This window comes from Haliotis asinina, chromosome 11 (genome assembly GCF_037392515.1).
Source record: "Haliotis asinina isolate JCU_RB_2024 chromosome 11, JCU_Hal_asi_v2, whole genome shotgun sequence".
Classification (NCBI taxonomy): Eukaryota; Metazoa; Mollusca; class Gastropoda; order Lepetellida; family Haliotidae; genus Haliotis; species Haliotis asinina.
The window spans coordinates 37284832-37302368 of NC_090290.1; the positions used below are offsets into that span (position 1 = coordinate 37284832).

General features: G+C 41.3%; 1 protein-coding gene across 1 annotated transcript; it reads right to left on the reverse strand.

The window, feature by feature from the left end:
• Nucleotides 1–963: 963 nt before the first annotated feature.
• Nucleotides 964–16279, reverse strand: LOC137255403 (sialin-like). Its single transcript, XM_067792844.1, has 11 exons — nt 16203–16279; nt 15609–15670; nt 13450–13694; nt 12523–12756; nt 12058–12145; nt 8737–8870; nt 6411–6560; nt 4482–4614; nt 3587–3737; nt 2243–2333; nt 964–1086 (listed from the first exon to the last, which is right to left on the reverse strand). Exons 2-11 carry the CDS (start codon nt 15652–15654, stop codon nt 964–966), a joined length of 1395 nt encoding a protein of 464 aa, XP_067648945.1. The 5' UTR covers nt 15655–15670; nt 16203–16279.
• Between the last annotated feature and the right edge of the window lie 1258 nt (nt 16280–17537).

The window sequence follows — 17537 nt, forward strand, 5'->3', positions numbered from 1 at the left end:
TGTTCCCCCAGTCTCTACATAATAGTTGATCCTATAGAAAACACTCCACATTTCGAACAGACACAAATTGTTATCTCAGTAACCATCGAGTTCAGATTACCAGAGAATTCAGCCATAACTATATCTATATATCAGTAAACTACCATTGAAACAATACGTCATACCTTCATTGCCCCGACACTGGCCCATGCACATAAACCTACAGCTTGAGAGGGGTCTACTTATTTTAAAAAGAGCATTGTGCTGAATATTACATTTATACCCATGAATAAAAAGCTATTTCTCCATTGAAAAGAAGTGTTGGACTCTTCCTGAAAACAAGACTGCCAAGATTTATTAAAGATTTGAGTTCCGGCAGACATAATATTGTTAGGACATGTAGACAGTTACTCCGTACAGCTAGCTGAAGTGTTGCATCAATCATGCCAAGAGGTCGGACGTACAGATTGTTAGACTTTGTTTTGAGCATTTAGACAGTTTGATCTTACAGCATACTGGATCACCCCAAGAGTAAGAGAGTACAGACTACCAGACCATTCTCACCTTAGGCCATACAGATTGTAAGGCCTTACAGCTAGTTAAACCATGCACCTTATGTTATAGAAAATAAGCACAAGTTTCCTCACACTTTCAAACTGTGTTGACTTCTTCAATCGTGTGATCAAAAGCTTGTCAGAACAAAAGATTCCATTCACTCCCGTGTTCGCACATCCGTCTTTGGTGTATTGTTTGGATCCTGGGGAAATGAATGCTGTCTTCTGTCACAAGCAGAAATTCCTCTATCATTTCCCAAGTGTTCAATGTTTGTGATAAAATGAAGCATGTGTTCACATCGCACGCAAAAAGGTATACAGTTGCACCAACGTTTTATCGGACACGGATTCAACATCAGTAGCACATTTTAAGACCTTTTCAGAAGAACCATTCCCTAGAATCTCAGAATCTTCTTTCTGTTGTTTAACATTAAGTATCTTCCTTCGCCCAGTCACGCTCAGTTCCTTTGCCAAACACAACAAAAACGCCAGCTCCGACAACGTTGACGGCGCCAACGATGTAGAAAATGATTTGCCATTCCTGCCTTGTACCCTGGAGACATGAAACAGAGCTGATTCAGACATGAGAAAAATTCAGAGAATTCATTGATATTGTTTAAATTCACAATGTCACGTCACATTTCACTAAAAATACGTACTGTATTTCTCTCAGTGATGCCCTAATGCTTATCAGCTATTCATTGAAGCTACCATATAATTTAGCTATAATTTATACATAACTACGTTCTTTGGTTTCAACATCAAACTGAAAAGATCGGACTAAGTTGCATTAAATCGACGTTCCCGCCCTCTACCGCCCGGACATTATCTCAAGCGCACCATATAGAGGTGCGTATGGAATACTGTAAGGGACATTCTCGCGAACTCGATCTTTGTAAACAAGCTTAAAATGCCAAAAGATAGAGAACAGGAGATTTTGGGCCAAACTAGCGTTCTCGCATTCTCGCATTTTGGGCATTTTAAGCTTGTTTCCAAAGGTCGAGATCGCGAGAATGCGTGAGTGCGAGAATGTCCGTTAAAGTTTTCCTTTGAGGTAGACAAATTACAGTGCTCACGAAAAGAAATTGAATCCAAATCCTGCGAGAAAAACTATAAATCGCATTCAAAGGCATATGCTTTTATCCTTGAGAAAAATGTCTTGGGGAAATTCTAATATAACTTTGACAAATCTTTTCTGATTGGATATAAAGGGACAAATGACGTATTAAAACTCAAGGTGCGTAATAGCAAAATACCGATATTCTTTCTACTGACGGGTCTGTATAAGTCCGATGACTGTGTATAAGTAAACGGAAGTGCAAGTACATAATCATACGTCGTGAGTCCTAGCCGTTAACCATCACATGCTTGATATCAAGATGACAACGCTGAATGAAGGCATATGGGTTTCACGTAAATGTTAAAATTTATAAACAGTTTTAAGGTCGAATTACGATCAATGATTTGCTCACTGAAACAAACAATTATCGTTTTACTTTTGAAAACAGACAACTTGAATCACAGTATAATGTCAGTAAACATGGTGCACTGACCAACGTCAACAATGTTCAGTGAGCTGTTTCTGCTGGAACCTCGATGGCAGAATATTTGTTTCTATATTTCTTGACGCCCACTAGGACAGAACGAGATTTCCTTGTTGTCCATTAGAGTGTGTTATATGTTGGAAGTGAGTCATGAACTGTACAAACCTCCTTGATGACGTATGACGTTATTAGTGGTGCGGACAGGGAGACCGTCATTGCACATGATATGGTCATGCCAACGATGACTCCGGCGAATCTAGGAGAGACAAAGGTTGGAGGTTTTCAGTACTTCTGCACCTTCTGTTGTCACTACCTCATCTGCTGCTTTTCTTATCACTAGCTGTGTACCCTATGTTACCTTCGTTACGACTACATCTACACCACATGTTACTACTACCTCTACACCTTTTGTTACCCATGTTGCCACTACTTCTATACCATCTAGATCTGGTACCTCTGTTACCCCCGTTACTACACCTTCTGTTACTACTGCATTTACACCTATTACTTTCGCTACTACTAGCTCTACACATTCTGTTAACTCCGTTACTACTACCTCTACACATTCTGTTACCTCGTTACAACTACTTTCACCCCTCTCTGTTACCTCCGTTACTACTACCTCTAAACCCTCTCTTACTACCTCGACATCCGTTAATTCCGTTACCACTACCGCGACATCCACTACCTTGACATCTGTTAATTCCATTACTACTACCTCTACATCTGTTAATTCCGCTACCACTACCTCAACATCCACTACCTATACATCTGTTAATTCCGTTACCACTACCTCGACATCCACTACCTCTACATCTGTTAATTCCGTTACCACTACCTCGACATCCACTACCTTGACATCTGTTAATTCCGTTACCACGACCTCTACATCTGTTAATTCCGTTACCACTACCTCGACATCCACTACCTATACATCTGTTAATTCCGTTACCACTACCTCGACACCCACTACCTCTACATCTGTTAATTCCGTTACCACTACCTCGACATCCACTACCTTGACATCTGTTAATTCCGTTACCACGACCTCTACATCTGTTAATTCCGTTACCACTACCTCAACATCCACTACCTATACATCTGTTAATTCCGTTACCACTACCTCTACATCTGTTAATTCCGTTACCACTACCTCAACATCCACTACCTATACATCTGTTAATTCCGTTACCACTACCTCGACATCCACTACCTCCTTCCACATTCTATTGTCATTGCTGTCACTACCTCTACATCTCTATAGGTTCGTCTTCTGTATCTACCTATCTCATGACCTATTGATCTTCCATCAAGACAAGTTGCGGTAATGTTCACTTTGTTACACAAGCTTGTGATGACCAGTATAAACAGAATGAGGTTTAGCATAAGCAAATTGTATGTGACAATGTGCTGCAAAAAGCATGCCGCCACAAGATATGTTGCTCTTCCATGGTTACCTTTGAGATCTGTAATCTATCATGTATGATGGAGTTGAGACGTAGCACTAACCTAGGCGCTATATCGAGGTGATTGATCTTGAAGGCGACGGATGTACAATTCTGTAGGGATATACCAGCAATCAACAGCATCAAAGCCAATGTCCCATTGCTGTCGTCAATGAATCCAACAAGAAGCATACATGCAGCGCACCCAAAACATCCTGGAAGAGACATCATTTCAATTACAATGAATGGGTGTGGAAATAATGTCTGGACTAGACAATAAAGTGATCGGGAACATCATGAACATCTTTACATACATTTAACGTGACGTCGACGCTCTGCCAAAAGGGTAGAGTGAGTCAAGACTAAATTCTTGTCGTACACACTGCCATTCAACAATGTAACTAACTCTTCCACATTGACCTACAAAAAGTACTGTTAAAGTGAGTGAGTTCAGTTTTACGTCGTACTGAGCAATATTCCACCTATATGGCAGCGGTCTGTAAATAATCGAGTCTAGACCAGAGAATCCAGTGATCAACAGCATGAGCATTGACCTGCGCAACTGAGAACCGATGGCATGTGTCAACCAAGTCAGCGAGTCTGACTACCCGATCCCGTTAGTCGCCTCTTACGACAAGCATAGTCGACTTTTATGGCAAGCATGGGTAGCTGAAGGCCTATTCTACTACGAATTTTCACGGGTCGACTATAGACAGAGATTAACTGGTGTTTTTATGACGGATACTTGTGATGACTGACACTGACTGTTCAGTCCCAGGAAGCTGTGTTAAATAAGACACAGTCTAATAACCAGGAAGTGGTTTCATAACGTCATCTTCACACGCACATTTGGGCGACGCGAAAAAATCAGTCCGCCCAGTAAATAATGTGATATCTGACATATTCTAGATACTATACGCAACAAAAGCCATTTTGACAGTGACGTCATCGTGACTTACCAACAACTTGGAAGGTCTTCCTGATATTTGCTGTTGACAGAAGTCTCCAGGAAAGCATCCTATCTGATATGTTGCCTGACACCATGCCGACTAACAGTCTCCCTGCATACGGTACCGACGACAGGATACCATTCTGCAAAATGGTAACTTATAAGGTGTGTTTAAAATTAACATGTGTGGTGACTTTTCAACACAAGAATATCAATTCAGCGGTAAGCCAAAACGCCTTTACTCGCTTGTAACTTCATTTTGCGTACAATCTGTTTACACGAATAAGTAACTGGCCACAGTATTTCCAAAACCAACCTATGTTTTGATCGAAGAATTCTAAAGATTATAAACATACGCAGATAATAAAGGCTTGTGACTTAATTTTTGCCTCGGGATTTTTTATTTAATTTTGTTTGTTTTGTGTGTGTGTTTTTGTTGTTGTTGTTGTTTTGTTTGTTTTGTTTTTGCTGCTGCTGCTGTTGCTGTTGTTATTTATCTCGGCCCTATTCCAGCCATATGGCAGCTGCCTGGACCAGACAATCCAGTGATCAGAGTCATGAGGATCGAAGTGGTGGCAGTTTGTTGTAGGCGACCTCGCAAGTCCTACACAGTACGACGGCTGCATCCCATTTCTCTTACGACGTCAATAACTGATCTTCCCGCTTGTAACATGCCAACGACACGTTCACGTTGCACAATTGACAATCGTGGCATTTAAAGTACTGTGATTTAAAAGTGTTTGTTTTTTCATTCTTGAGGCCAATGCAAACATGTGCAATGAAGAAAACTTCGATGCGAAGATCACGTGATCGACTGCTCGTGCAAAACCTGATTTGGCACTAACGTCATTTTCACGACGAATGGATGAGTTTGAGTGGGTTTTGCTAAAGTTTTTCTAGTGTCGAAAGATAGGGATCCCATTTCGGATGCATAGATGTATCATCAGAGAAAATTTATTGATTATTTTAAAAATTACACTATGTGAAGTTTCTTTTTTTACTCAGTATAGATTTTTTGAGAGGTGCGGCTTGACAGTGTGCCTTTAATTTTTCTCAACGAGCAACCCGTGAAGGTCCCAGGGTAGAATAGGCCTTCAGCAACCCAGACTTGCCATAAAAGGCGACTATGCTTGTCATAAGAGGCGACTAACGGGATCGGGTGGGCAGGCTCACTGACTTGGTTGACACATGTCATCGGTACCCAATTGCACAGATCGATGCTCATGTTGTTGATCACTGGATTGTCTGGTCCAGACTCGATTACTTACAGACCGCTGCCATATAGGTGGAATATTGCTGAGTGCGGTGTAAAACTAAACTCACTCACTCACTCTCAACGAGCAGTCTTCAGAAAGTCCTGGAGTAGCAGCTTCAGCAGAATCGTATGTATCCAAAGGACGACCATATGTCTGCTGAATCCTAAGATGTGTGTAACACACAGGCACTTAATCCCATGCTATGAAGGGGCGGTGTGGCAGACCCGAGGTCGATTCACCACATGGGTACAATGCATGAAGACCATGTCTGGTGTCCCCTGTCGTGATATTGCTGGAATATTACTAAAGCTGAAGTCACTCTGCGGGAAAACATGATTTGCGAGTGGATTTCGGTGTAGATAATCTGACAGTTCGTCATTTTATCTGGAATTGGATATTACTCTAGTTCCTAAGTAATAAGGGGCGGTCGGGTAGCCCAGTGGTGAAAGTGTCCAATTTCGACTCCCCACATGGGAACAGTGTGTGAAGTCCATTTCAGGTGTCTGAATATTGCTAACTTCGGCGTAAAACATACTCACACATTCACTCAGTTGAGCGACCTTTCGTGAATGAGATACATGGTTGGAAAACAAGCGCTCCACTGCAGTCGTAATTTGTGTCACGGCGTAAGTGTGGCAAAGCGTACGTGAGCAGATGGAATTCATAGCAATGATAATAATCACCTCTTCGACGTCATACTTGAGGATCTGCTTCATGTACTGAGGCAGGTAGGCCATGACCCACGATGTTACCCAGGTATGACTGATACAGGCGGCGCAGATTGCCCATACTGCCGGCGACGTTAATATCTTCCACCATAGCGTCCACGACATCTGCAACGTGGACGATGAATTTGACTAGGGTAACATTTCAACACTTACACTCAAGATAATAAGAGCTGCAGAACCCATTCCATATTGATAAGCGTTCACTGACAGAATTGTCCATTTTACCATATTGATAAGCGTTCACTGGCAAAAGTGAAGAGTAATAATAATAATAATAATAATAATAAGTATAGACTTGTATAGCGCTTTTACCACCTTAGCACAACTGCTCAAAAGCGCTGCTAAAGTCCGACAACATACGGATATACACAATGCTGACCCGTGAAGGTCCCGGGGTAGAACAGACCCGTGAAGGTCCCGGGGTAGAATAGACCCGTGAAGGTCCCGGGGTAGAATAGGCCTTCAGCAACCCATAAAAGGCCACTATGATTGTCGTAAGAGGCCACTAACGGGATTGGGTAGTCAGGCTCGCTGACATGGTTGACACATGTCATCGGTTTCCAACTGTGCAGATCGATGTTCATGTTGTTGATCACTGGATTGTCTGGTCCAGACTAGACAGATCGCCGCCAAATAGGTGGAATATTGCTGAGTGCTGCGTAAAACTAAACTCACTCACTCACTGATACGAGAAGTTCTTAAAACCTTTTGGTCTTGTAGCTTTGAGTTCATTTGCAATTCGCTCCCCTGCAAGTGAGACTTCACCTTTCGAAACAGGTTATTAATTACTGGGCGCCAGAGTGTACTCGTGGATTCCGCGTGAGTTGTGTCCTCCAGTGTGAGAACATGAACTACAGCTCTGTACTCAGTTCTTGAATCCTCCATGATATCAGTCGGATATCTCTCTTCTAGTTTCTGGCAGTATTAATTCTGTTTGTTGTGAGGTGTTGAAACTATCACAGGTATCTCATGAATGATCAGTGTATACAATACTACTAGCGGCATTGCATTTTCACAAATTTAGGTAGTGTGTTCTACGAACTTTTGACCTCCCCTCGTATGAATACCCTTGTATGTGATGACTTTAATATAGATACCCTCTCCGGTATGTGATAACTCGAACACATGCCTACTTCTGCATATCACACACACACACACACACACACACACACACACACACACACACACACACACACACACACACACACACACACACACACACACACACACACACACACACACACACACACACACTCAATGCTCAAATGTATAATCAGCCTCCCAGTAGCATCACCTAGATATTGCCTTACCATGAGATTTGTTAAACTCTTTAAAATCAATGCCTATTGCATCACTTTGATCAGCCCAGTGTTATATTGGAATGATATATACCAAATGATACGGATAATAAATTGGCTATCTTCTTCTATTATTATTCCATATTTGAAAGCACATACATTGTTATAAAAACATTGTTGAGTGAATCATAGATGTGTTTCAAAAGTATTAGATCTAATTATTATTACTCATATGATGTAATGTAAAAACCATTTTCTAGTTACAATGACTGGGCGTTCAGTTTGTTTCCAACACATGTAATAGGAGAAAATGGGGCCAAATCAACGAAGTACACGTCATCAAATCCCCCCAAAATGAAGACGCTAACTATTTCCAACCTGTGGTGTCGTTCAGTGTGTTTTATGTATACAATTGCGTGGCAATATCGAGGTGACACGAAATATGAAAGTACATGTCGGTCATGAAAGTAGGATGTGTGTCATTGTTTACATGTCGCCCATGTAACGACGATTTTCGTGTCTTAAAACTGCTTAAATAACGTTTTCCAACACTGAAAGTAACAATGGCCGTTGTTCTGGTGACGTAGACTTTGCCACAGTATGTATGAAAATGCTATGAAAAACTTCCAACCACCCATCCTCAGATTTTTCTATAGTACATGTTTGGCGTGTCTCCCTGCAGTGAACGCCGTCATTCGGCAGTGGTTGCCTGTGTCGGAGCGTTAGCGCAGGTGCAACAGAGCCAGGGAACCATGCTGTCTAAGACGCCGCAATTCGCTGCACAGTGTTGCGTTCCTTTGTCAGTCGCATCGCTTTCTTCGTCGGTTCGAATCCTGGTTCGCGCCGATCATGTCGCGTGGTGTAACAAGAACCATAATCGTACTCGTGGATTTCTTCAAAGACGTTTCGTCAGCTCTGACTGTAGAAAGGAAGCACTGCGATCTACCACCGACACGATCTACCACCGACAATATCTCACTTGCCTCCCAGTCCTTTTTCGCAGCTCTGTGGCTCCTGGTGATCAGTTTCACTTCTGTCTCCTTAATGCGCGGATTGTCCCTTGGGAAGTCGAAAACAAGCAGGACCCACGGAAACACACACAGTAGTGTATAACCACCTGTACACAAACGACTGAGTTAGTCAAACAGTATGCAAGTGTTCAGCAATGATCAATGATCGTCTCAAAAGTAGTTCATACATTTACATGGTTGTAGGGGATGATCCTTATGGAATATTCTCCAATCAAAGTTTCTTTAGGTGGCATTTAGAAGTTGACGAAGTGACGAAGAGCAACATTTTTCATGGACAGACAACTTCAAAATAGCAATTGATAGATACAAAGGTTGTCTTCTCATAAAATGTGTTCCTCTTCAAAAGAAAGGCATACTTTTTGAAAAAGATTACAGGTTGTATATTTTGTCAATCGTTTGTTCTTGTCTTGTCAGCTCCGGGTTAGCGTTTACAGAAAGGAAGACCAGTCGATAATAATAATTGTGAAAAGGTGGTTATAGGTTTTTGAATTTTCTGAATGAATAGCGTTTTGGATTTTCATTTTAAAGCTATGCTAGTGTTTGCTTATGGTACAGCTACATGGTGGCATTTTGATGCGACTGTGAATCTCTGTTAAGATAAATAGGGTTTCTGCAGGTTTCTGTTGCTTCAGATGCTCCAACGATTGTTTTACACTCTTACGCACAGCTCGAAATGCTGACTGGTCGTTCACAATGGCTACTCGTACACTACACTGGTTGGATATAAATATAACAAGTTCTCTCTTCGCGCGTTTAGCCGAATGTCGACTCACCCAATACGTAGAAGATTAAAGGCCATCCATTGTCAAAGGAAAGGCTACCGAGATATCCGGAAATGAAGAACGTCAGGACTCCCGCAATATTTGAACCTGGAAAAGAAGTATTCTGTCTAACACAGCTACGAATATCTAGCATAGCCATGAGTGTCCACAATAATACATGTATAAATAATTACAGTTGTGGTCAGCTTGTCCTGAGCTACTATACGCGGGAGGTCAAATGGCACAAATGGCAGGTCTAGTTAATTTCATTAAACAGGGAGCAGAGAATGTTATAAATGTTGCTCTCGTGCGAGGCATACTTAAACCGGAAACATTCAACCATCTGTATCTTCTTTTAAAAGAAGGGTAGTGCATTGCTGAAAATTTCTCGACACTGAGATGTCAAACGGCGACCTTGTCTTGGCTGTTCGGACGTGTTAAGAATCACCTGACAAAGGCACACCCCTTTACAATAATAGACCCAACCAGTTGTGACAAGGTCATGCAATACATCAGTATTCGCTTGATCAGGTCAAGTTGAACAAGCTGAAAGGACAGATAAGCTCTTAACTAATCAAAACGATGTGTTGGAACACGTGATCAGAACAGTAATGACACGCGTAGAGAAGTGCCTGTTTTTTCAAGCCTATCGCACCCTGTTTGTAACTGTGTTACAAGCCCATCCTGTCTGAAGTTTAGTTTTCACGCCGGTCATAGAACATCTTCGATATCTCCCTGGTATAAAATCTCCCCCAAAAATCTCCACTGTACCCTGGATGCATCTATGGCTCGGTCACCAAATCTTATTACCTCCCTTGGCTGACTCCGCATTCTTGCAGTAGGAAGTCAGCCGCCGTACAGCTGAGCTTGTCAGTGTCAACCAAGACAGCGGTCGCGGCTGCGGAGGTTGTTCGCAGTGGGAAATCATACAAACTGTCAGGTCCGAAACTTTAATGAAAGTATATGCAAGAACTCCGCCTGCCTCTTTTAGAGTTCCTCTGCATGATTTGTGTTGCCAAGTTTGATCGGTTAGATAATTTAAATAGCGAAAGTGACATGTGATTGGTACGCTCAGCTTCCCAGCTTAGACACCTGACTGGACAAAAAAAAAATAATAATAATAAAAATAAATAAAACAGCCAAGGGAGGTAAATAGAATTATCGGGCCGATCCGCAGACGCACCCAGGGTATAGTGGAGATTTATCGGAACGTATAACCTTGGATATCGAGGATGGTTTTAGCTATATTCCTGTAATTCCTGCGGGGACACCAGAATTGACCTTCACAACATTGTACCAAGTGGGGAAACGAACCCGGTCTGCGGCGTAACAAGGGAACGCATTAACCACCAGGCTACCCCTCCGCCCGTATCTTTGTATGAATGTGTCCCAATAATGAACGTATTACTGGAAGTTAGGAGACACAGTCGCCCGACCCCTCACTCCTATAGTAAGTACCCCTCGACGAACTGGGCAAAAGTACAGCCTGAGCGTCCATCTCCCCTGACTATTTGGAACGACCATAATTCGTAGGTTTCTGTAGCGGAGTTAGCTAGCACTATTGCATAGTTACCACAATATCAGAACCACGACAGTCTAGGACAACCATGAGTTTCTACGCCTGTGAGCATGACAATCAGTAAATACAGTGGACAGACAACGATTCAGATGAAAAATATACATTTCGAATTAGTGATCATTTGCCGTGACCAGTTACGTGTTTAGATGACTGAAATATAGAAGTAATATTAACGCAAACGGATGCAGATCCGTGTAATTAATGGTAATCAGTCAAGCATGCCTAACTTATAAGTATAGCTGGAACAATAACGAGTGCGGCAATAAACAACCAACCAATCTACCTTTGGTCATAGAATGACACAGGTAAGACAAGATTTTTCCCCAATAATAAGGGCCTTTGTAATGCGCTGAAGGGCATGCTCAGAGCACTAGAATCAGGTTAATATTACCCCGGATAATAAACCGTGCTGCTTGTGAGGCGCTAGAAGGTTTAATGTCACATGTCCTATCCCACCGGGTACCCCTGTTCTGATAAGTGAACAGACGGAAGTTTCATCACTCACTTGCCTAAGGTTAGACCACATGTATCACATGTGTTTCCTTGTGGGGCAGGATAGAAATCCTTGAAACACTCAGCGGTCAAGCTTCCGAACATGGTCACCCATCCAAGGACTCTCAGCGCCCATTGTTGCGTAACTTTAACTGGTTTGTGACCAAATACCTGGAGTCCTTACTAATTTTCATCAGAATGGTAAATCCGTGGTGTTGACGTTTTACATTCACATGGGACCCAAGTAGCAAGAGAGACCTAACAATCAGTATCAACTAAAACAAGCGCAACACATGAAGGAGAAAACACATGAAGGAGAAAACACATGAAGGAGAAAACACATGAAGGAGAAAACACACGAACGAGAAAACACATGAACGAGAAAACACATGAACGAGAAAACACATGAAGGAGAAAACACATGAACGAGAAAACACATACCCGCGTACGCACATGATGATAGAGACGCCTTCTCAAGTTTTGGAGCCCATTTCGACAAGATGCACTGAATCGATGGTTCTATTGTCCCCTGAAAAGAAGTTTCCAAAACTCAATTGTCAAACAAATTTTGAAAACAAAGCTTAACTGTAGGTATCTGGTAGCAGCAGGCCCTATTCTGGAAAGGGCTGGAGACGTTTCTGAAAGTTTTAAAGAAAGGTTAAAGAAAGGATAGCTTGGCCTTTGCTTGGAAAACGTATATGTCTTCCTGTCCTGGAAGGGCCAGTGAATTAATTCATTTGTTTTCATAACATCAGATAAGTTTGTTGTGTTAATACTTGAAGGATTTTTAGCTATTTATTTGGAAAACTTCATTTGTCATTTGTGAATAGTTTTCCTTACAAGGCTGTCTACTGCCACATAATAAAGTATAAAACGCTGTAATGTACGAACACTGTGAAACATTACCATGAAGATCCCACTGGCAGCACGTAAGATCACCAAAGACATCGGGAGTGCACGTGTTGCGACTGGAGTTGCTAAGGTGATTATGGAACCTGCGATGAGGGAGACTGTGATGACAACCTTCCCGCCATATTTCCCAGCAACATAGCCTCCGATGATCGGCGATGCAACATAGCCAAATGAGAAGGACGACAGAATCAAACCCTCGAATTCTGAGCTCCATTTGAATTCTGGTGTCTGGAAGAGTAGACTGTTGCTGAATGTGTGTTAGGATATTACGAATTATTATGATGAAAGAAGTGTATGCGGTTTGGTATGTATCGTCATTCGATGTTAAACAGCATGATCACGACATAGTAATTTTGAATTGTTGAATTAAAAAACATAATATATAGATGACCCCCCCCCCCCCACTCCCCCTTCCCTTGTCAGATTATTATGTCCCCATAATTGAAGAAAGGAAATAGATCGTGAAGTGGACCCAGGTGTTTCGAACGATTGGGCATTTTCATTTTCGCGAACATTTGGTGTCATCACTGTGCGATAGGATGTGCTCAGGATCTTATAGTGATTGGACTCTCACCAGCTTCCTTATGACATCTTCTTACAGTGTTGTATGTAACACTGACAGAAGATATATTCCATCGGAGAACTAAAGCCCAAATTCCTTACACCACACCACCCAACATCTATCTCGTGCCTTATTAGGTCCCCAAGCTTTTGATACATAAGACTCATATAGTGGGGATCGCACATTGGATTCTTATTTGAGACTTACTTGCTTTCTTGAGACTTCCTCTTACAGTGACAGCAGTCATATGAAGTGCTCGCTGAAGACATATTCTATGCAGACTAAACACAAAAACCCTTACACCACACGAGCATCACCTACCCCTGACTAACTGGTCCCAAAGACAGTTTATCACTCACTTGCAAAACTAGTTCAGGTAATGTGCTGTTGTCCGTAACAGAATGACTTGACGTCACTTCCGGCCCCGTTAGGGGCATCATCATCACAATAACAGCCATGCCCATACATTGTCGAAGGGTTGATTGAGCGAGACGAGCTGAGCAACACATGTAAGCTGTGATCCACCGACATGATGTATATTTCTGACAGAAGGTCTCTCTGGCTGGAATGTTGTACGGTTCGTCTTCGTCGTCAGATGATGAATCTTAAGAGAAACGATTAAACAAGTTCATGTTAGTATCTGCACCTACCCTGGATTGGTTGGCTGGTTCGTTTAACGCCACACCCATCGCTATTCCAGCTAATGTTTGGGGCTGTGGGTTGCCGTTGTGAGTGAGTTTATTTTTATGCCGCACTCAGCAATATTCCACCTATATGGTGGCGGTCTGTAAATAATCGAGTCTGGACCAGACAATCCAGTGACCAACAACATGAGCATCGATCTACGCAATTGGGAACCGATGACATGTGCCTGACAACCCGATCCCGTTAGTCGCCTCTTACGACAAGCAATCGCCTTTTATGGCAAGTATGATGAGTTACTAAAGGTCAATTCTGACCCGGGTCTGCACGGGTCCACACTGGAAGAAGAGTGAGTGCACGTGAGCTTAGTTTCACGCCACACTCAGCAATATTACGGCTATTTGGAGGCGGTATGTTTATAATGGAGTGTGGACCAGACAATCCAGTGATCAGTATTATGAACATCGATCTACGCAGTTGGCAAACGATGACATGTGTCAATTAAGTTAGCGAGCCTATTCCGTTAGTTGCCTCTTACGACCTGCATGAGGTACTGAAGACCAATTCTGACCCGTTTCTTATGGATCACTGGGAGAAGAGTAGGTATCATTATGGCAAATAGATGTGTACCACTCTGATATCATCAGTGTATCTAGTCAGACGATGAAAGGTGCATAGTCCGTGACGTTCCAGACGGTGTGTTGCAGGCGGACAACTCATCAGTGAACTGATAAAACCACACAGCCCTCTAGCTATCATTACCTTATCAGCTACATATGATTTGTTCTGCCTCATTGGCAGTCCCCCTAGCTGTTACTGCATAAAATATAAATATCCTTTGTTGTTCATATCGTGCATACCATCATGATGTCTTTTACGTACTGTTTATATTTATATTTTTATTTGCATAATCATAATCATATTTATAGACCGCCATTATATAGCTGGGATTTTGCTAAGTGCGGCTTAAAACTATTCTGAAGTACTTCACTCTTGTAATATGATACAGAAGTTTTCATCAAGTTGTAAACAGAGTATCCTACCTTTACCTTTAACGATGTTGTTAAGTCATTGTTAAAATATGGGCAAAAGTATATACAGTGGAAACTGTCAAAACAGGCACCTGTCCAATCTGGCAAGTTGCCAACACTGGCATGAAATCTCCGTGGCTTGTACATTTATCACCAGCTCCACAATCCGGCACATTGTCTGAACCAGATTATTTCTTCAGTCCCAATGAGTGCCAGTTTAGACATCTTCCACTGTACCCAACCTTAAACATGCCGCTTCAGTAACCTTCGTACAGTGTAATCTAACGAAAATGCCCTTCCTAAGGGCAGCACAATGCCCTTACTAACCCCTGATATTGATCATACACCTTTTTTGTAGTTGACGGGTAATTAGAAAATGTCGTGTTTTGGGAGCCACTACTGAACGCTGAGTGTAAAAAATCTGCATCGGTCAAGTTTTCAACACAGTATGTGAACATGCTGTTGCACGACCCAAAATATGTATCAGATACTTATGTATAACGGTATTTGTATTCAACAAGATAAATTAATCATGCTGCTTTTGATCTCGACGCGTTCACTTTGTAAAGATACAAGATACAGCGCAGAGTTGGGTCAGGCTTTGTCTCTATCTAAAGACACACAAACAACCCTCAACTCTCTCTCTAGCGACAACTGAGCTTTAGTTGTATGTGTTGAACTTGCAAAAGAAAAAAATGGTTACCGCAGTTTCAGTTCGATGTTCAACATAAGGGCACTTTTTGCAGCTCTAGTTTTGTTTACCAGTTCAAATGTGATTTAACATTATCCACAATGTGGATCATTCATCTACCGCCTTGGTTTAAAAATGTTGAAATGTTACTCACCACTGACTATAAGCCATGCCCTCTCTGCTTCTGTGGATATTGACATCGCCCTCGTGCAGCGACTGTAACACGGGGATCAGTAATGTACATGCGATTGTTTTGAACGTTATTGAACGTTATTGAACGTTTAATAAGCTCAAGGAATTCAAGTCTCAAAATACCATAGTGATACATTCGGAAAGTCTTTGTCTATCCTCAGCAAGACAAAGTCACGTTAAAGGCAGAACCATGCTTCCATGTCTTTCAGAGAACCGAACGCTGCTAAGGATCTACCTCCTGTATTTCAATATTTCAATATTCAATATTCCAATATTACAATTATATAACGTTTTGTTTTTAAAATGACAGCTGATTTTGCTTCAGCTTGCACAGTGTTTATATTTAAAGGACAGCTGGAAAAAACTATGCACTATTCATAGTTTAACATAGTTCACTGAAAAAATATTGTCTTTTTTGTGTATCCTTCGTTGTCGACTCTTGGTTGAGTTTCTGTTATCTTCAAACTACTCTCACTGGGGTCGTTCAGTAACATTGTAATTACATTTATGCAAATTTACATAACAAAATCCCTTAACAATATAAGAAAATGCTTACCTATTGCCGGTTAATCAGTGATGGAAATGGCAACTGGCTCATCCACACAATGCCAGTACTAACTGATCTCTGGAAGCAAGCACCCAGTTTAGGCGAGGGTCAGGTATGAGCCGTCTCAACCGCTAAGGAGATATAATTATTGAAATACATTGGATACGCATTGATCACAGGTGGCTCATAGATATGATTTCAAATATGATAATAGTTGCTTTTTTCATCGATATAGTTATACTTAATTTATTCATATGTTCATTTGTGAATACGATCTATTGTGCTATTGTCAGTACAATACAGCGATTTATAACAACTTGATGTACAATTCGCTTTAACATGCATGTCAGATAACCCATATATACCCGATATGCGATAAAAACATTTTTTGCCCTCGTCGGTATTCATGTATAAGAGATTAATATTCTCATTGATGTTGCTGTGGATTAACGAGGATTCCAGTTTCTCGAGGTCCGACTGTTTAGACATAAAGGGCTACCGTCTGTGTCTGTGTAAGGTGAAATGTACCATCATTCCTAGTCAGATTGTCACTGATCACGTATGCCGGATCATTTGGTTACATTCACAAGAATGACTAGTGTAGAAATGTCCTTATTATTCAGAAATATGAAATACGAACTATACCAGGACGTTTCTCATCTAATATGTGCAGAACAGGGTTTGTTTCTATTTTGTCATCGAATGATGCCGATTTAATATTTAAATTATCTTTATTTGTAAAATATGAAATGGAACTAACAAATAACTTGTGGAGTGGTATTTCAGATTTGTAATTACCTTATTCAAAAAGGCCTTCCTGATTACCAACAATTTTTAAAAGAATGCTATGTTTTTATCATGTCCACTTTATCTATCAATCGGTACATTTTCACCTGGTGTAATTCTGTAAAGGTTTATATGACTGATGGCCTTTGATGCACTAAATCATCTCTGGCTCTTTGACTACTGAATATTTGGCGATGTAGAAACGCACACCTTTACATCATTGTCCATACCTGTCCTATATCCTATTTGTATGTATGCCAGGTGGAAGCGATACTAAACCAGGTTTTGTGCATCGTCCACGTATGCGCATGTTTTGTTATGATATGGACAGTATAATTACAAACCAGAAATAAGATGTTTCCAAGCAAATTTGCTTAGGCAATAGTATAGTTTCAAATGTTTGATACTCGTTTGACATGTATGGGATACATGTTGCTACACATCTGGAATATTCAGAGAAACCCATGCCAACTGAATGAGATGTGTGCTATTTTGTTCTTTCAAGGCCATATGCAGGCTTCAAAAGCCCAGTATAACTACAACAGTTTTATTGGCAAT